The sequence below is a fragment of the Eucyclogobius newberryi genome, unplaced genomic scaffold, assembly GCF_026437365.1.
Source record: "Eucyclogobius newberryi isolate DKJ021-1_F unplaced genomic scaffold, fEucNew1.0.hap1 SCAF_3, whole genome shotgun sequence".
Taxonomy (NCBI): Eukaryota; Metazoa; Chordata; class Actinopteri; order Gobiiformes; family Gobiidae; genus Eucyclogobius; species Eucyclogobius newberryi.
Genome location: NW_027315945.1, coordinates 17,343,268 through 17,363,971, shown reverse-complemented (window position 1 = coordinate 17,363,971; position 20,704 = coordinate 17,343,268). Strand labels below are relative to the sequence as shown.

The 20,704-nt window shown below is 39.3% G+C and overlaps 1 protein-coding gene across 1 annotated transcript in view; it reads right to left on the bottom strand.

The window, feature by feature from the left end:
* Positions 1 to 20,012, bottom strand: part of tgfbr2b (transforming growth factor beta receptor 2b) — a 63,502-nt gene extending 43,490 nt beyond the window's left edge. The window contains exons 1-3 of the mRNA XM_072461190.1: positions 19,740 to 20,012; positions 3,467 to 3,605; positions 2,004 to 2,197 (exon numbers count right to left, since the gene is read on the bottom strand). Of these exons, the coding sequence (XP_072317291.1) occupies positions 2,004 to 2,197; positions 3,467 to 3,605; positions 19,740 to 19,824 (418 nt within the window). The 5' untranslated portion in view covers positions 19,825 to 20,012. The remainder of the gene's footprint in view (positions 1 to 2,003; positions 2,198 to 3,466; positions 3,606 to 19,739) is intronic.
* Positions 20,013 to 20,704: the final 692 nt, after the last annotated feature.

The window sequence follows — 20,704 nt, the reverse complement described above, 5'->3', positions numbered from 1 at the left end:
GCGACTGTCCCTTTTTTTAAATGCACACACTCACCCCCACCCTCCTGTTCTTTCCGAGAGGCCGCCTACCATCAAATCTCATACGGAAGCACTTGTGTGTGTTTGTTTATTAGCGCCATGGATCGCATCTTTTGTCTCTGCAGATTTCCGTCTCTTCTGAGCTCTAACACAATCTTTCTCTGTTGTCATTTTTGTGTTGTACACTGAAGGAACTCGCTGCTCGCTGTGCTAAACACACACCGGCATATCAACCACGCATGTGCAGCCAGGGAAACGTGCCGCTATCCTGGGAACGAGCCAGAACAAGGCTACAGGTGTGCAGTAGCACACAGGGAATGACTGACATTCACAGTTTGATCAGAGCACCTCTAAACAAAATCAAAATCTCTCGGTACAATATTTTGAAGAGGTTAACAGAACTGTAACTATATATTCCTTTTAGAATGTCTTGACAAGCCTTTACTCTCATATATGCCAACGATAAATATAAAAGCATTAAACAAAACAGCTCTTTAATTTTTTGTTGTTTCTGCCCAAAAAAAACCTTGCATTTCAAGAAAGAAGCTTATATTTGATGTATTGTGACAGCCCATGACATTATTTCAACATTTTAACAACACAGCATGACAATATTTTGGTTATTGTTACATCCCTAATTCAAGCTTTTTGTTTTCTAGAGAGATTTCAACAGAAAATGGACCTCTCATGTATATCTATCTATCTCATATATATCTATCTCAAGCATATTCAATTACAACACTTTTGTCCAATGCCATTAAATTCATCCATTTATCCCGACTTTGGACTGGCACTGGATAGTCTAGAACAGGGGTGGCCAACCAGTCAGAGGCGAAGAGCCACATTTTTTACTGTGTTACCGCAAAGAGCCACATCATACACATGGGCACACATGAACATCACCCCATCCCTTCCTCTTACACACACACCTCTGCTCAGCCAAATTATTATTATTATTAACAATATCATGTCACACACAACCATGATAATGACAGAAACTGACTCCTACAGTACTAAGACCAGAAGCCAGTCATTTTCAACAACGAACATTGTGTCTCACACACAAACTCTCAGTTCAACAAAGTCCAAACCAAAAATAATTTACATACCATGTTGAAGTTCAAAATTGCTGGTTTTCTTTTAGATGAGGCCCGTCTTCCCGTATTTTGGATGGGGTATTTTGAAATGTGGACAGGCATTTTCGAGTGCAAGGACGGGGTAATTTTTATTAATAAATCTCAGAAAAAAGGGAATATTATCATTAAATCAGGCCGGGAAGCGTTTGATTAAAGTCCGCCTCGGCCTGCGCCATGACAGTTTACAAGTGAAAATTTGCATGCTGCGCGCTGATTGGCCAACAAAGTTGTGCTTGGCTCTGATTGGCTGCGTGGTCCGGAGCATGCCGAAGCTCCACTTCCGTGCGGTTGAGCGGCGCACATACTCAGTGACTAGTCTTTGTGTTCTGGCATGAGATTGGCGTGCGTCTTGGCCCAGCGGTTAGCGACACGGCCTTGAGTGCAGAGGTTCATGAGATTGAAACCTGACATGAACTTTTAATCTTGCATTTTTTTCCTCGTCTCATTTATTTCAATATCAAATTAGTTCAGGGGTTTTGGCAGCATTCCTCTCTAGTCCTCTTTTACTATGTAGTTAGGAGACGAGGGGAAAAAAATGCAAGATTAAGAGTTCATGTTGGGTATCGATCTTAAGGACCTTTGCACTCAAAGCCGTGTCACCAACTGCTAGGCCAACACGCGGGCCAATGACAATGCAGTGCTTGTAGGCAGAAGGGCGCCTCCGCATACGCAGAGCGCCGTTTGGTACAACACAAACACAAATGTTGATATGAACGTAAAAGAGCCGCATGAAACCAGGCAAAGAGCCGCATGCGGCTCGCGAGCCGCGGGTTTGTCACCCATGGTCTAGAAGATCTTTCAGTCTAGAATGATGATAATGAATAGTAATTGTGTGATTTGTGTCCTTACTGGGTGGAAATAAGAGCCTGTCGTTGCACTCCTCGTCCTCAGAGCAGGAGCAGACGAAGGCCGATCCACTGGTGGTGTTCTTCTCCTTCATCACACACGTGGAACTGTTGTAGTCGTCCAGCATCACGCCGTACAGCGGCTTAGCTGGGTCATGGCACAGCGTCTCAATGGAGTAACTGGTCTCATTTTTCCTCCTAGAGAATAAAGGCAACAAGATGTCAAGACATCTTTCTGAAGGTTTTATAAACAGATCGTCTGGTTCACGGGTTAATTCCAAATCCATCAGAACTCACTGCACTAAGATAAATGTTAAAGAAAGCTATAGTAATACTGTATGAGGTTGAATTTATCGAAAGTTAAGTTTGAATTATGTAGAAAATAAACAGACAGACAGAAATAACAGAAAGCATCATGGATTACAATGTGGCGATAGTATACATTGGGAGTTTAAGTAAAGTGGTTTATCATCATTGAATATTACAATTATGTTAGAAAGAGGCATATATATATATAGATATATATATAGACTGCTGTCCCCGCGACCCGGACCCGGATAAGCGGAAGAAAATCACTGCAGAGGGAGGTTTACAATATAAATGATAAATAAATACATTAAAAAGCTGATGGTTACAAGTTGATACAAGTAATTTAAAAAAGACAGAGACTCTAGATTCACCTAAAGAGTAATCCACACCATAAACATTTTATCTTTAGCCCATTACTGGTCATGAATATACAGAGATGGGTGGGTTTAAAATGCTGTTATTCAAATGTGTAGTGACCCCAAAATTACTAACAAACTACAGTGTGGATGTAAAATGTATTTTAAATATGATTTATGATTTATGAGTTAATGTAATTGGACAGACAAACATCAAATAATGGAAATATTCTGATATTTCAAAGAATAGACTCATATCATATAACATATCTTATCATATCTGAAGGTGCAAATGCTTGAATCATAAAATATTGTTCATATAAAACCTTTGTTTCTATACTTAGACTTACTCACAGTGGGACAAGTAATCAAAACTTTCACTGTGGTAAAAAATCTTAAGAAAGATAATAAGCTAAAAAGTGACTGAAGTAAGTGGTATTTATCTTGCTGTAAGAAAAAGATAAAATAAGATTTGTCAATAATACGTAAATTATGGTAAAACAAGATATTATAATGTTCAATCCATTGGCAATTTTACTTTGGTTAAACTATATTCAAAACAAGATAAATACAACTTATTTCAAGCACTTATTACTTTGTAATTTTAGTTAGAATTTCCCAGTGTACGCATGTAAGAATATAATTACTTCAGACAAAATATGATTTAAGTATTGTGTAAAACTTTTCACCAGATAGTAAATTTTCTTCAAAACATACTCAAATAAAAGTAACTGTGTAAATGTAACAAAGTACTACCCACCTCTAAAGGGCTAAAAGAGTATGTTTATAAGTATTTACATACCATATAGTGACGCAGACCTCCGCATTGAACTGACAGATGGAGGTGAGGGAGCAGTTGGTCATACAGGTCCCAGTCCCGGTGCAGGACGACAGCTCCACGTCACAGAACTTACACAGGGCATTGAGAGGGTAAAGCAACCCTGCAGGAAACAAGCACATGGACATACGCATTCAAACACTGAGCTTTTGGACACGTCTTTATCTTGTTTTCATCAGCAATAATATGACATAAAGTAGGGCTGGGCGATATGGCCATAAAAACTGATTTGTGATCCTATTCCTATTTTTTTGTGTGTGAGATGGTCATATTGTGACTCGTTTCCACGCCTTGATGAGTGAGTGGCAGGTGCATTTAAACATAACCTTACAGAAAGCTCACACTTTGTTTACCTTTATTTACAAAATTTAGAGCATGACCAACATCAAAATTGTCATATATATATATATATATATATATATATATATATATATATATTTTGCACTTTGCTGTTTTGGAGTATATATTGAACCTGAATTACTTTTTTTTTGAGCTTCAAAAATGTTTCATCAAAATAATATACAAAGCATCATCATATCTTAAAGGCGGTATGGACGATTTTTCGGCGATTTGAGAACGCAGGTGGAAGTGCGCATGCGCACTCCCCCGTACGGACTGATACAACACACACGTGCGTTTGTTTATTAGTGCAACGGAGCGCATCGCATCTCTCGTCTCCCGTAGATTTCTGTCCACTTCTGTGTCAGCTCGAACTGTCTTTCTCCGTCTTCATTTTGCCCCGTACACTGAGGGAACTATATTATGATAGATCCATGCGCTTAGGCACGCGGAAACGTGGGGACGAACCGCACGCGGCTGCAGGTGAGCGATAGGTGCGTTTTATGATTGATACGTGGCAGGACAAATGATTTATCCACGCCACGAGGAAATATGATAAAAAATTTGCTGAAAAAAATCGTCCATACCACCTTTAAAGAAATCAAAAATCACTTGAATTAAATAGCAATCCCCAAAGTGTGGAGAACATGAATGGAATTGCAAATCTCCCTTTTTTTTTTCACTCGACTTTATTTTCTTGTTGGGAATTTTGCGAAACCCAAGATATCTTGATGGTAAACAGCTGTCAACACTGCAACCACTTTTTCAAGCAAGAGCACACGCAGCATGACCAACCACCTCATTTGTGTTTTCGACCAAGGGCTGCACAAAAATAAGCCACAACCACAAAACACTTCACAGACCCAGACAACCACAGCTAAATCGATACCGACAAAGTGCAGCGTGCAGCGATCTGGAACATCAAACCATTCAATGCATTAAAACACATTCAAAATAACTGCTCCAAAGGATGTGCCTGAAACATGACTTTTTTATTGTTCCGGACATCAACGAGACGACTATTTTAAGGAAACTACTGACTCATGTTAAAAGGGCACAGACAGTATATGCATATTTACAGGAGCTAAGCAGCAATCTAAGGAGAATACATTACATTTTGTATTAACACGTTTATAATGTTTTTGTAAATATCTGCCATGATCATTATCGCAAAATCGAGTGCTGTAGTTTCTGATGTAAAATGGATCTTTTAGTAGTATTGCATGGTAGTCAAGGCTACTCCTTAACCTTAGGGCAGGGGCCATCCTCAGGACCACACAATCAATATCATATAATCTAATATAATACGTGAATAAAGTGAATGGGCCCGAGTTATGTTGTAATGTAGAAGTAGAGGGCCCCTCTCAAAAAGGTTAAGAACTCCTGGTCTAGCAGCTCTGAAATGGCTCCAGCTTTATCAGATAAATGCTCGCTCTCTTCACCATAATTTCAGGCTTAAAGTGCTTATGTTGCAGGTTCTTGGGTCTTGCTAAATATCACTTAGTTTGGTGGGATGGTTTCTGTGGTAAATATTTGCAATTTGTCAAGACAAAATTTTAAAATAAAAGTTGAAAATGACAGTAAATAGAGCTGAGTTGTAAAACAGAATCCCTGTCATCAAAAGCAGTTATGGAATCCAAGATTCTGCTAATTTACAAGCAACGCACACACTTTTCTGACAGTTTAAAGAATAATTGAACAACATCAAGGTGTTATCAGCTATTACAATTTGTCAAATCGTAGCTATGGTATCCTTTGTATGGATTTTGGCCCTTGTTTACCATATGGTTGCTAAGTAACATTCATATCTGCTTGCGAGAAGGGTCTGGCTGCCGTTTTGGTTCAGTACTCAATTATCGACCCCTCAGAAACTCCTTACCCAACTTATAGCCATCGTTAATAGTATTTAGTTTTTTGCCACTGGCTGCTGGAGCTCCATTAAGCTATTAGTTAGCTGAAAACAATAATAAAGAAAGAGAATAATAAGGTAAGTTCTTCATTCATAATCCTTAAACCTGAATTGGCGCCAGTGTTACATCCGTAAGGTAAAAGGTAAGGTAACTTTATTTGTACCCGAGGGTAGATTTGGTTGCAGGTAAAAAGCGTGGGCTGCTCACACACACATAGACAACATTAAAGACATTGACAGAAAACGGGCAGTGACACAACAGAGACGACTAGTGCTCCAGACATAGAGACATGGATAAAAAGTATACAAACAGTTAATAGTGTCAGAATACAGCGGATAAAATACAGAGTAAAAGCCATCATAGATACAAAAAAGAATAAATAGATAAATAGGTTAAGAGGGCTGTGCAGTCTGGCTATTTAGTATTTTAATAGCTGAGGGAACAAAAACTGCCCCTGTATCTCTTCGTTTTGCACAGAGGCATTATCTGCGGCCTGATGGAAGAAGCTCAGCATTTAGTGGATGGGATCCGTCTTCTAAGATGGACCCAACGAGCCTCTGTAGCTGCCTAGTGAGGAGGGATTCTGGGTTCAGCTGTCGCTCTCCAATCAGCCTACTAGCCCACTTCACAATTTGGTTAAGGGAGTTCTTATTTTTTAAGGGTAGGCTGCTGAACCAAGACACCAGGCTGAAGGAGATGACTGATTCAATGAAGCAGCGGTAGAACATCGTGAGCATTGTTCTGTCTATGTGGAAGGAGGACAGTTTCCTCAGGCAGTGCAAACGCTGGTTCCCCTTTTTGTACACGGCTTCACAGTTTGCCTCAAAGTTTAGTTTGTTATCCGTTACACTTTTGTGTTTGACGGGTTGTGTTGTGTGTTTGATTGTGTCGCGTGCGTCCTGCCTGGTGTAATCTGTCAAATCGTCTCCTGGTGTTGTGCTCAGAGCGCTCCTCGGATCTGCAGCGTGGACCTGTTCAGACTCGTCCTCCTGAACTCTGTCCGCTCCACACTGATCCCACTCAAGCACACAGCTGCACAAGCTTTGGGCCCTGGGCTACGTTGGACTCTGCATCATGACATTTTTACAAACCGTTAGTAGACACGGCCACGACAATCAGTGATTCCAGTTTCTCAACTTTGTGTGTAGAATGTAAATATTATATGTTGATGATTTGATGTAATATTAGCTTTTTATGATTGTCAAGAAGGAATGTCAATTATATTTTGGATTAAAAAAAGAGATATTATGCAAAATCAACTCAATGGAGCTTTTAACCTTGTTACAACAGTGTTTCCTCATCATAAGTTTACTCAAAGTGGCATTTCGATTGATTCATGTGTTTTTGAGTCATCCTGCAATGTCCTGCAACTAAGGTTCCAGTGCTCTGAAAATTCCTGTTTTCATCTATCCCCTATCCCCGCCCACATCCCTGTGCTTAGTTTTGATTACTTGAAAAATTAAGATAAATTCAGATTTCTAAAAAGTCACGTAGCCTTTTTTAAAACTAATAACACATAAATGACAATCTGCTGCTTGTTACAGTGATATGCCACGACAAAGAGGCGGAGCTTATCCCTTCTGCAGTTTTGAACAGGAAGTCAAAGGAAATGTGTGTGTTATTAAGCCGTTTTAGATCAATATTGCAGTTTATAATGAACAACATGTAAAATAATGATCTACTTATGTTATAGTTCAATACTAAGAAACTGAAAAAGGCAGACCAGGCTAGTCACATTTTAATCATAATTATATTGTTGCCCTAATCAATTAAAAAACAATTGTAGCTTTCCTTCTCCCATTTCCTGCAAAACCATTCTGTCTAATAAAGCCTATGGGCCAAAAAATAAATAAAACGGTTCTGAATAATAAACCTGTAACTGACTTTTCACATAGCTTTACTAATACATTATGATAAATCTATATTTTCTTTTACAGGTCAATCTATAAATGACTCACATACATGTTTTGCTTTTGTTATTTTATTAATGATCAAACAGCCCTAGTTAAGAACTCAATCATTGCATTATTTACTTTGTGTACCGCAAATATTCTGCAAAACATGATTCAGCGCTGACTAATGGTACGGCACTCAAAACATCCATGTCTAGTCCTTTTCAAACAAAACCACTTCCTTGTTCACTGCCTTAACCATGTAAACTATGGACTTTGAGCAAACACTGCGTCCCACACCAAAGTTATGCACCAGCAGCTCAAAAGTTACTGTATAACATCTGAAGACTAGGATGGCAGTGAAATGTTGAAGCACAAATATTTGTTGCAAAATTTGTGGGAGGTCTTCACCAAAGGAGCAACTCTTGGTTCATGAATGACCTGGATGATCTTCTCTCACTCGATGCTCAAAGTCAGGACTTGAAGAGTATCACAACCATCTCCACTTGTATGGCTCCTTCTATTCAGAATCAGAACTATTTCGAGGAGGTTTCATTCAGACATTCATATGTTTTGGTTGGCAGAGTCTCTTTTTGCAGTCAGATCCCTGTGTGTGGGCCCCATGTGCAGTGTAACGTAGACAAACAGACCCACACACGACACCGACATATTCGCCCCAAAACAACCAGAAATGCAGTGAAGAAGTCGCACAAAGCGTGTAAGGTTTAGAGATTTGCGTACACGACATGCAATCATATCAATCGTTTTTTGAGTATGTGTGCGGGAAAGGCACATAATGACCATTCAATCTCCGACAAAACATGTGGTTTGTTGCAGCTAGAGTCCAAGAACAACAATTAGAGACTCTATAAGAAATTGAATCCGCTGACCACTCACTTCCCATTAGATGCTCTGGCCACCCAAGCCCATATGTAAAGGTGTGTTGGGGAAATGAAAGTAGTCTAGAGGGAATAAATGTGAGAGGAATTAAATGCTTGTCTAAATGTGTACTCTGAAATCAAATCTTTGCAATAAACTGGCAATTGTGCAAAACTCTAAATCTTATGTTTACTTGGTTGATGCAATAATCGCTATCGGAATTAAATAGATCTTAACAAGATTCTCCATACATCTATCTATCTATCTATCTATCTATCTATCATCTATTAATGTATTTATTTGATAAGGATAGTGCATCTTAATCAGCATCTATAACAGTTACATTGTAAATATGCCAGATTATAACAAAAATGTATTTGTTATCCCATCCTAACATAGATGTCTACTGATGGTTGTTGTTGTTTTTGTTGAAATAGGCAGATTTGATGTATTATTTGAATAGACCTAAATCAGCCTTGGTTTAATCTTGGTTCTTTCTATAAGAGATAGACATTATTGATATGTATATGAGCTGTGCAAATGTATAAATTGTGGCAAAGTGTGTAATATATTTGTAGAAAAATGAGAAACATTTCTGTAAGTACATCAGAATCTTGCCTCCAACATGCTTAATATGTGTCAAAACCTCCTTTTAAATAGACAAATACTGTAAAATACAATAGTTAATGTCTTTGAACAAGGCTGAGTGTGGTTTTTATTTGGATAAAAGAAAATCTAGGTGGCTTTGGTAATCCTAAATTTCACCATTTGAAATCCCATTCTGGAATTTAGAACCTTTTTGTTTACACATTTTAAGGGTCTATATCATCCAACGAAATCTGTTAATCCCTTAAGTCTCGGTCATTATCACCAGCGTGTCTCTTTCAGATAAAATCACTGACTCCAAGTTAAGTATGTCTCTCTATCGACTTCGTGTCTCCTTTTGCAGAAGTGAGATGTTCTGATATAACCATATGCAGTGATAAAAACAGGCCTCAAACACACTCCTAAACGTCTCCAGTCCACAACGCAGACAAAACAAGTGACGTCTGAGCTTGTAAAAAGTCAGTGGGCAGAGCATCATGTCTGCCAACCTCAGCAAAGAAGATTCATTTTCACGACCTCTCTTTCTGTTTTAAGAGTCTAGGTTGGCTCTGTGCTTATGTGAAACCCTGGTCTGCTAGAGTGAGTTATTCATTTAACAGAACAGAGGCGGAATTACAGGCCAAATATGTCATAGAAACCTGCCGAAGCATGGCTTAACAAGTGTCATTGAGAAAAGCTAAAGAGTAATCGGGGTAGAGTCGAAAGTACTTTCTGCTTCCACCACTAGTATTATATTATGATAAGGGGTGGGCGACATTGACGAGGATGAATATTTTTGAGGTTTTTAGTCGATTAATCGGTCGAGGGTGTTTTAGTCGACAAAACACACCTGGATTATAAGGATTTGAGAGCAAATTGGGAGTTTGCATGTGAATACTAAGTTTCCTAGTGCGTTCCTGTACACATTGTCATATTTGCATGAAATCCTGTCAGCTCATGTTCTTGTGAGTGCAGTTTAGATCAGATATTAAGTCAGAGCCTAGAGATACTTCACAGGTTTGAGAGACAGCACCACACCGTGATCCCTTTTAATCGACTGATCGATTAACCCTAATCTCTGTATTTTTTGGGAGTTTCCCAATTAAGATATTCAAACGACATTCAACCCTAACCCTCAATAGAATTGTGTAAAAATTTTTTTTTTTTTAATGTATTCGTTGAGGTTTAATTATGGCACAAATGTAAATTGAATCAACATGAATACGTAAATAACACTTAATTTAATGCATTTTTTAATATAAATTATATACTCTGATATATTGCCCTCTTTCTGATAATACAAACAAATAGATATACAATATAGATATATATAGAAATACAAAACAATTCATATTACTGGAGTATAAGTTAGTAGAAATCCCAGTGAGTGTAATCTCTATAGTTAGAATAGTTGAGTTTAGCTTGACAGCCTCATAAACCCTGCAGTTTTAGTGCAACCGTGCCACAGAAATAAATCTACATGACTAACAGGGCTATAGAGTTACCCAGCCTGTAAAGTGCAATTTATCTTTATTGAACTGCTGCTACAATCCTGATAAAGCGCTGAAAACAGTCATACGTCAGTAATGGAGCACAGCACGACATGCTGACCCGGGCGTGAGCTTGTGAGTTTAAATTAAGAACAGCTTCGGTCATTTGTAATCTTTGACCTTACCACACAGGGAAAGAATGAGGAAATGGAGTTTAAAATACAGTACAATTTTAATGTTATTAATATACGTAACGTAAGGTGTAAAGATTAAAAGCAGTCAGTACAGTTCTGTTAAAGGTTCTTATAGTTCGCACAATTATCAACTTTTATTTCAATGTGCAACCAAAGTAGCACAGAAAATAGCAACATGTACAACTGAATATCAGGTGGACTCCGATAGATAATATGGGGTCAATGGGGTACATAACATATCTACATGTAATCTGCTCTTGAGCAAGTAAGAGCTTTTAATATGTGCATTTTATTGATCCATAGTCCCATATTAAAACTGGACTACAATTGTATTCAGCTCTCTGCACATCTAAGTGTTGTCTGCAGCCACTATGGTAGAAATAGAAAGGCTGGAGGCGACCAAAGATATGCCCAATCAACCAATTAGTCCACTGAAAGGCAGTGTGACATCAGATCTATGAAGTATCTCCATGTGTCTAACCCAAACTGGACTCAAAAGACAACAACTGCACAGGAGTTCATGCAAAAATAGTAAATTAAATAGTGTTAGAGATATTAGATCACTCCAAATACTGTCCTTTTTGCTGTTGTCCCATATTAATCATCTGAATCTTATTAAAATCATTGGTTGACTAGTACAAATGTTGGACCGATCAACTAAAGGGTTACAGCCCTAGAAATATCTTAAATATTTTTTGACAAATGCAAATATTTCGCTATTGCTAACATAGATTTCTGAACTGCAAACTGATGTAAAAAGATCCATAAAAGCAATCCCTCGCCTCTAGTGTACAATGTGTGTTTGATTTGGCTGACACTTTGCAGATAAAAATGTGACAGTCTTCTAAGAAACCAAGATATAAATGGAAAGCACTCATCTATTTCTGTCGCTTTTAGATAGAATGACAAAGACCATAACAATGCAGCTTTGCAAATATTAACTTGTTGGTTGCAGTAAAAAGCTAACTGTGCGTGAAGGTTTTACGACGGAGTAGAAATGATATAACAAGACGTTTTCAAGTCGAGTAAAGCTATTCTGTATATTCACAGTTCATAACCATCCCTTTTACTGACTTGAACTCTTTCTTTCTGTTATTTCATGTGTCGGAGAAGAGGTCCAAGTACGTCACAGATCGCGTGGAGGAGGAAAGTGTCATTAACCAGGCTTGGGATGGTTCCTGAAGGGCCCATAATGTAAGCTGAGAGCTGTATGCTGCCGTTGTTGCACTGGAGAAACCCGCTGCTACTGTGACTGGCTCCCATCTGGTGCTGTGGCTAATAAAGACGTTTGATAAATATCTGAGTTTTTAACCTTTTAGCTCCGCGGCAAGTGTTGAGTGTCCGGACCGAGTCAGAAATACTGCCTGAGTCCCATCGGTGCGAGCGAGGTAGGAGGCTTTCAATGTTCAAAACTCGAGATCAGTTTTTAAGATGCCACGAGGTATGGGATTTGTCCAAATATCCTCACGCTAAGAAGTTGTGCGGATTTTGCCAGGTTTCCCTAGATGGGTTTGCCGTTTCCCACCATCGATCTACTAAAAAAGGCCCACTAAGCTGATGATCTTTCAGGTAATGACTCCTGGTCAAGTCCTGGAGAAGAAGCTGCTAACCCTGTAGTTTAGACTTCTACAAACACGTTCTTAAATGCTTGTGATTGCTATATTAGTTTAGTAGTTCATGTCTCAGTCTTAGGTCAAATTTTAGTGTTTTTTTTACAGAATTTTACACTATAAAGATTGTCCATCCAGAGCTTATACTGCATTAAAATGTTATGATTTTAATATTGAAGAGTTCACAGTATTGGGGCTATTTTGAGGACTTCGACCATTGAGAAGATGGAATACGGTATTTGAATCGTTGACTTATACGACAATGGTCTGAAAACTATAGATACTTGATCAAGTCTATTAAGATGGGTGAGGTTATTTCCCCATAGTATCGAAACTATTGAATATCACGCTTTTTCCATGGAATCAAAATCATGTTTGAAGCTAAATTGCTGCGACAACGAAGCAACAAAAAAAAATCCTATATGATGAGATTGTGATTGGATGAAACAACGAGTTTTTACATTGAAATATAAAAAGACCTTGTGATGAAAATGCTGCTAAACTGTTTCACTGTCTGTGTTTCTCTGTCTATTTTCATTGCTATCAATACAACCTATTCATCACCATTAAAGCCAGCTGAAACAATAGGACTCACTTTGAATACTTTTAATTATGTCTGGGAAATAATGTTGCATAACAGAGATATTCAAAGCCCACGTGAACTGCTTATTCAACTCCAATGCAAACATGGGGCTCTTGTCGAGAAGACTTATGCATACCATCTTGAAAGCTGTTGACATCCGATCTGCTGAAATACCTTCTCACCACTTATTCTCACCTTTAAAAAACCTATGCACGAACTTAAAAGAGCGTTTGTCACTGCTACACAGGAAAGACGACTATGAGGCGTTCAAATGGCTGAAAAAAGAACTGGAAATATGTGCGTCACGCAGAATGAAGTTGGGTTCAGGGTCAGCGAAATGGTAGCTTGGGTTTCATACTGTAGTTTCAGGTTTGCCGAGAAGCATGATGGGAAAATGAGTTTCAACGCAGTTTCTCTGAGAACCTTTGGTAGATTTTGACATTTCCTGTGCCTCCCGGGGGTGCAGAGGTTTTACGTTTCCAGGTCATAACAATTCATACTTACAATCTGCGAGTTTGAAAACATGACACACTTCATTCCTCCAATAGTTTGACAATCCTGGTTTAAGAGCATTTTGACAGGAGGGTTGTGTTGGTTTATGGGTGCTGAAATAACAAAAGCGTTCACTTGCGCAATGGCACATGGTGTAATGCATGTTTTCCTCATCAATTAACAGGGGCTCTGCAATTAATTACTTTTAAAATAAGTCATGTCAGAACGTCAATGAGCAGCTTGGGGTTTTTAATCGAGAGGTCTACGTTCAATTTTTTGTGTTCAGACTTTGGAGGAAGAAATTTGACTTTCTTTTCTTTTTTTAGCAAAAGTCTATATCGTTTATGTTAAGGCAATTATTGTCGAAAGCCATTTTGATTTATTTTCATCAAAGAGAAAATAAAATAGGATAGAAAATTGTGATTGATCAATATGTCATGCCATGTTATGTCTATTGCAATTATGATTATTGCTCTAATCTATTACCAAAATGGTGTACTCGAGATATTATGGTTAAACATTAACCTTTCGCAATTTGCTTTAGCGTTGTCCCAGTCCATAAGGTGGTTTTCCCGTGTGCAGTGGTTGTAAATGTCAAACTTGAGCTGTAGTTGTTCTGCTTGGAAGCGGGAGAATCCTCTTCTGGACTGGGACCAGAGAGCAACAACTACCATCGTAGGATCAGGGACGTAAATACGCCCACCAGACTGTAAATTGGGATGAGCGGGCGTGCCAACTTTCTCATACCTGGGATACAGTTCTGAAGAAGACGTCACAATAACACCAGTGACAGTTCTGAGGAAGGTGCCAGAGTGCAGCCGAAACTGTCAAAGTACAAGTCTGACTATAAGAAACTCTAAAATGACGTGTTTTCTTGATGAGAAAATTTGCTCACAGATTTTACCTTTCTACTTGTACTACTTTATACTACTTTATAGCATATTTTAGCTTCCAGACTTTTCCCTCGTTCTCCGTTTAAACCACGGAATTCCCGCTGGACCAGAAGAAGTGCGATTACGATGGGAGTGGTGATCACATGGAAAAAAGGTAAAAGTGACCTGGGCGGCATAAGGTCAATTGGTTATCATAAAATCATAAAAGGTTCTGAGTGTTGGATGTTTAGTACCGGTAGTTGGAGGGATCTGAACATTCAGTTTACTCAATAACACAGACAACCGACTGACATAATGAGAGTAGACAACTGGCAAAAGGCAGTTCAGAGCCACATAACTGGCCCAGCGGGACACTCGGCTCTCCCCCTCAGCCCCTGAAAGTTATCCTCCACCTCCAAAGTCTTCCTAAACTCTGCCCTAATCCGACTTGGACATAATCCCTTCATTCCTCAGTGTTTATCTGTCCATGCTACATTCCCAATGGTTTTCTCAAGTTCCCTCTGGCACCTCCGCCTTCATCCAACCCTCTGAATGCTTCAAGTGAGCGATTCAAAGCAAAAGAGTGGAGCTGGAGCCCAGCCAACAGACCTGGACTAATATGGTCAGGAATCAAGAGTGATAGAGAAGGAGATGTATGTGCTTTACTTCAGGGACATGTTTTTAGGTCTTTTAAGGACCAACCTTTGGATATAGGGTCAAATATTCAATACATTATACACAGTCTAGGCCACATCTTCAAGACATACTGTAATTCAAGACAAATGTATTATTTGTTTCTTTTTATATTATTATATAAATGATATGACATACTTTTACTGAACATACATACACTATATTGAGATAGTCATAGTTCAGTTACAATAAGATGGTCAAATCTCAAATCAAACGTCCCTATTGAATGCATATTAACACATTATTATTGCTTATGAGGTTGTTAAATAAGCCCCAAGAAGTTTTAAATTGCACTTAACATTGTGCTATTCAAATAATAAATGCAATGCAATGGGTTTAACAGTAACATCAGACATAAATCAGATCACAAACCAAAAATAATCAGTGATTGGTAAACTTGTAAAACTTGTTGGTTTTCTTTCCCACATGCAACACCCAGTGTGTTTCCCGGAAAGCAAAGTTTTAAAATAGCTAATGTGAGAAAGACAAGTATCAACCGCACACTGTCTGTCCAAAAGAAAAAATCACCACCAAAAAAAAGGGACACACGCTCTAACATTAAGTAGGACTGCCTTTAGCTTTGATTATAGCACGCATTCATTGTAGCATTGTTTCAATAAACTTCTGCAATATTAAAATATTTATTTCCATCCAGTGCCTTATTTTCCCCCAGTTGCTCTTGTAGTGATAATTAGATAGTTTCTCTGCTTGATGCCAATGATTTGACCCTTCTTAAACACACTGACATCTTTTCCATGACCACGGGATTTGTCTTTGCATATGGTTGCTTCAGAAATGAGAAGCCACTCTCTGCATCAGTGCGGTTTAAAGACTGTGTTGCAGCTGAAAGATCCTCGCCTGCAGTTATCCAGCAGGAGGCTCGTACCTACTGTATTTACTTGGATAAATCCAAGTGGCGACTTTCTTTTTTTTGGACAGGCAGTGTTAAAGAGGTTTAGGTGCAAATATAACGCAAAAATAATACTCTCTTGATCCGATTTTTGTCTTGCTTCTCCAGAGAACACGGTCAACCCAGTCTACATACAGGTCAAAGAACCAAAGAAGTGCGGACAGACTTAGGAGACACTTAATTAAGAGACAATCAGTAATTTACTACTAAAACTTTGTAGCTATAATTGCTGATAAAAATTACTACCATACATATCGCCACACTTTAGGTAAAATTAGACGCTAATTTACGCTAAAATTAGACGCTAATTTACGCTAAAATTAGACGCTATTTTACGCTAAAATTAGACGCTAATTTACGCTAAAATTAGACGCTAATTTACGCTGAGCAGACATGCTAGGAACTGCATTGCTCACAAGTTATTTGCTCACCACCGCACAAATAAACACAAGCTCTGATAATCTTTACTTTCACTTTAACACGGTGAACCAAAATCAATGAAACAACACGCTAGTGGAGGGATCGTAGTTGGTGTCATCTCTGCTGATCTTAAAAAAGCACGTCCAAGCACGTCTAATATTTTCCTCATGCAGCGGAATGTCTTTCCTAGTCGTCCTAGTGTGATCGGACTGCAGTGTTACATGCAAAGGGGATCCGACTACACACAGAGCTCTCCAAATGTGTTTATGGGATTCAGGAGATTCGAATAAACACAACTCAATCGTACATTTTTAAATTGAAGTAGAGCTGTAATCAAATGTTAACATGGTTGGCTGGAGGAGTGCCAGAAAAATGCCAGAAAAAACTATTTTTAGAGACTAGTTTTCTCTGCCATTTTGTTTGCAAAGCTATGTGTGCAGTTAGTACCTTTTTGATCTGACATTTAGAGGCAACTCAAGCTGCTTCTGAGAGTTCACCCTTTACTATGATAGGTTAAAACTACATGTCACTCATGACAGAGGCTGACAGATTGGAGGAGTGGGTGGTGAAAAGCTGCAAAAGCACAGAATGGCAATGGTTTATCAACTCAAAATATCAGATCGCACACATAATTTGATGACAATTGCATTTTTGATCGCTATATTGCACAGCCTTACAGACAACCATCTTTCTCACACTATTCATATTCAAATTCAGAGCCAATTTGGAAAAGGAGTCCAAAAATACATGATGAGAATTGGGTTTGCGCTGTGGGAAAGCAAACCAACATTGGCGACTGTATCAAAATAAGTCAATGAACAAAATTATAATGGAAAAAATACATCGGAGGATTAAGATTTTTACGTCACTTCACTAATAATTACTTTCCAATAGTCCTCACCAAAGCAATCAACTAAAATATCAAACTTGTTGACTGCCACCACAACAATATTTTGAGAACTACTTTCATTTCCCCCCCCAAACACACTTTGACCCAAAATGGGCCATGTTTGGTCACGGCTGCACCCGCTCCAGAGTCCAGAGCTCGAGATTCTCTAGAAGAGGAAGGAAGAGGGAGCCTTCCTGGGACGTCCCATTGAGCGGATGGTTATCGACTTCAATTCAAAGCAAACAAAGAGAGAAAAGCCGTGCTGTTTGGATAAGCACAATGTCAAGCTGCTCCAGGGGCTGCATGTGAGGAGCAAGAGGAGCGATGGTGCTATAATAACACTACAAAACAGTACCAAAATACAAGTACTGACACAGGGCAAGACAAATACTCAGATAAAGTACTAAAATAACAAACAATGCATCTTTCTGGGTTAGCGTTGAACTTGTCGGGATACTAAAAATGCAAACTTGATTTCAAAATACTACATTTTAAATACCACAAAGATAACAACAACAACAACAACAACAGCAACACTACTACTCAAAATAATAGTAGTTTATATAATATTAGCCTTTTGTACTACTTCTGATATAGAGCAAAGCTTTCCTATAGTTATTTAGGAAAGGTCCAAATTTGTTGTGTTTTTCTTCAATATTTGTTCAAATCAAGTGAGTATATAGTTTCAGTATTCATTTTAGTATCAATTATGCCCGTTAACATCTGCTACTATTTACTCATTGCAAGCTTATTGTTTGATTAACTGTCATGTCAACATCTATTGATTTATTGTGTTTTTAGGACATCAATACAGCCCTGGAGGAGCTCGGAATGATGTGCTTTTCATTCAGATCAGTGTGCATTATTTCCAGTATTCCTAACCAGACTTTTTGAACGTGAGTGTGAGTAGTCAGGGGTGAGTTTTGGTTTGTGAGTGTGGTGATGGGGGCATGTGGGTGAGTGGGTAGAAGTTTGTATGTAAAGTGGAGAGCGTGTCCGTGCATGTGCTGTCCGATGTCTATTTGTGATCCGTACAATGCAGCAAGACCACACAGTCCTTCTGGTATGTGGGATTTCCAGGTTGAAAATAGCTGTGTCGAGCGGTAGGAGCGAGCAGGGCAGGAAGAGGCAGCCGGCACAGGGGCAAGAGGGCAAGAGGAGGGGAAGAGGCAGGGTATCAACATGAGCTAAAACACGGGAGGTGTAAAGTTACGCCGAGAGAGTGTGGTGTGCGGAGGATAAGCCAATTTAACTAATGTAGTAAACGCTAACGTGATTCATTTAAAGAGGAGCACTTGTAGAGAACACTTGTTGCATTGTGAATGAAAAATCTACACTTTAGTTGTGACTTGCTGTTGTTTCACTTTTTGTGTGCTAAATAAGAAACTAAATGCTACAAATCAACAATAATAATTCGTCATAACCCCCCAAAAAAATCCACGTCAATATTGATGTTGCTCTGGCTCCCGTTCAAGAATGTTTTAGCCATTTTCAAAGAATGTGCTACTAAGAGAGTTTGTGAATAAGAACTGAATAAGCAAGCAGCACGTATTTGACTATGAAATACTGCATTATGGAATTGTTGCTGACTCGTAAACACCTTACAACTTTAACATAATCAAGTTCATTTTGTGACGAAATGACACCAAATATCTTATTGATTGAAGCAGCATAATGGGCAAAAACAGAATTGGACACCTGAATGAATGTAAACATTATAAAGCACATGTATGTTTGATAACTGTAGGGAGAGTTTTAACATCACAGTTACTCCTGGAGGCTTAATGTATGATCATTTGGATAAAGAACAACAGGCATAAAGTCAACTCTAATAAAAGGCCATATTATAAGACATGTAATGGAACTTATATATCATATCACCTCATGTCCTCCTAAAATCTTTTATAATTTATTGGATAGCTCAGAATAATACTTTCAATGCAGCTGCTGCTGTTGTTGTTGTTGTTAGTCCTATTGCTGTTAGTTGTACACTTGTAGACCATTCCCATTGCTCCTTTGAACACTTCCAATACATAATTTGACGCAGATTCGTAAATTGGCATGAATTTGGCAGAAGTCATGAAGAAGTTATTACACAGTCACTTCACCAGACGAAGCATCATCAAACATAGACATAGATCGGCCTAAACGATATTGACAACGATACAAATAGCAACGATGATCAGATTAGTTTGCAACGGATTTCTTTTGCATCAGCGCAGTGCAACAGTCGGATCACTCTCCGGTGCTGCGGCTCGTTCGGTGCAGGTCATTTCCAGGCTAATAAGTTAGTGGGGGGAAAAAGCTGTGCCGTTACTGCTCGTTTCCATGCGCTGCATCTAAAACAAACCACCAGAGTGTGAGCTCAGAGGTGCGCGCACACTCGAGCCCAGCATCAGCGGCTGAGTGAGTCACCTGTTGCGCCCCCGCCGCTCCACAGAGCCGTGCGTAACGCGGACGAAACGCGACCACCACTCACCGGCGATCCTGTGCTCCAGCAGCGACGATAACAAGAGGAAAGACACCGCTCCTCGTACGGAGCGCGACCAGTGCCGTGGCTCCATATCTCTCTGCCCTCCGCACCAGTCTTTGCATTCAGCTGCTGTTTGTGCGAAGCTGTCTCAGTGCGTAAAGTCCAGCGGATAGAAGGGGCTTTTCCAGTGGCGTGCGCTCCCGTGTGCTCTCCACACCGCTCAGCAGCCGGACAGTCACTGCGGAGACATCCATAGACACAAGCCGTTGTATATACAGTGACAGGAAACCGGAGGAGGGAGAGAGGAGGACCCGAGCTCGCGCGCTCTCAGCGGGCTGTGACGCGAGCGGGGCGTGTGTTTTTACGCGCTAACTTCAGGGGCCGAAGAGAGAAAGCTTTGGTTTAAGCAGGCATGTCCAAACTACGGCCCGCGGGCCAAATGCGGCACTCGGACCAATTTTTTGCGGCCCTCCAGCTTAGTCCAAACAACGAAAAGTGGTACTTTTTACTGTAAAATTTGACAAATTCAAGCATTTTGATGTTATAACAACCTATTAATAGTGTTCCAAGTAGTATTAAAGGTGTGGAGGCTCATCAAAACTATGTCAAATGCAAAGGAAGGATTCACTTTTAAATTCGATTGGGTTGTTTGTGCTCCATTCAAGTTTCAAAATGCGGCCCTCAGTGATAAAAGTTTGGACACCCCTTGTTTAGGGTGACACATTTTGTAGAGATTCTATCAGCGGTGGTGGTAGGGGTTGAAATTGGACAGTAAAGCAATATAGTGTTCTTTAGAAGCAGTCAAATTTCCACTAAAATAAATGAAAACTCCCACATACTGTAGGCCGATTCGGGTTGTGATCAAAGACATGTCACCAACACAGGCCACGGAGGAGAGATGAGGCAGAGACACCAAATAAATAACATCAACAAACATGTGAGGGAAAATTGAATCAATCTAGAACTTGCCT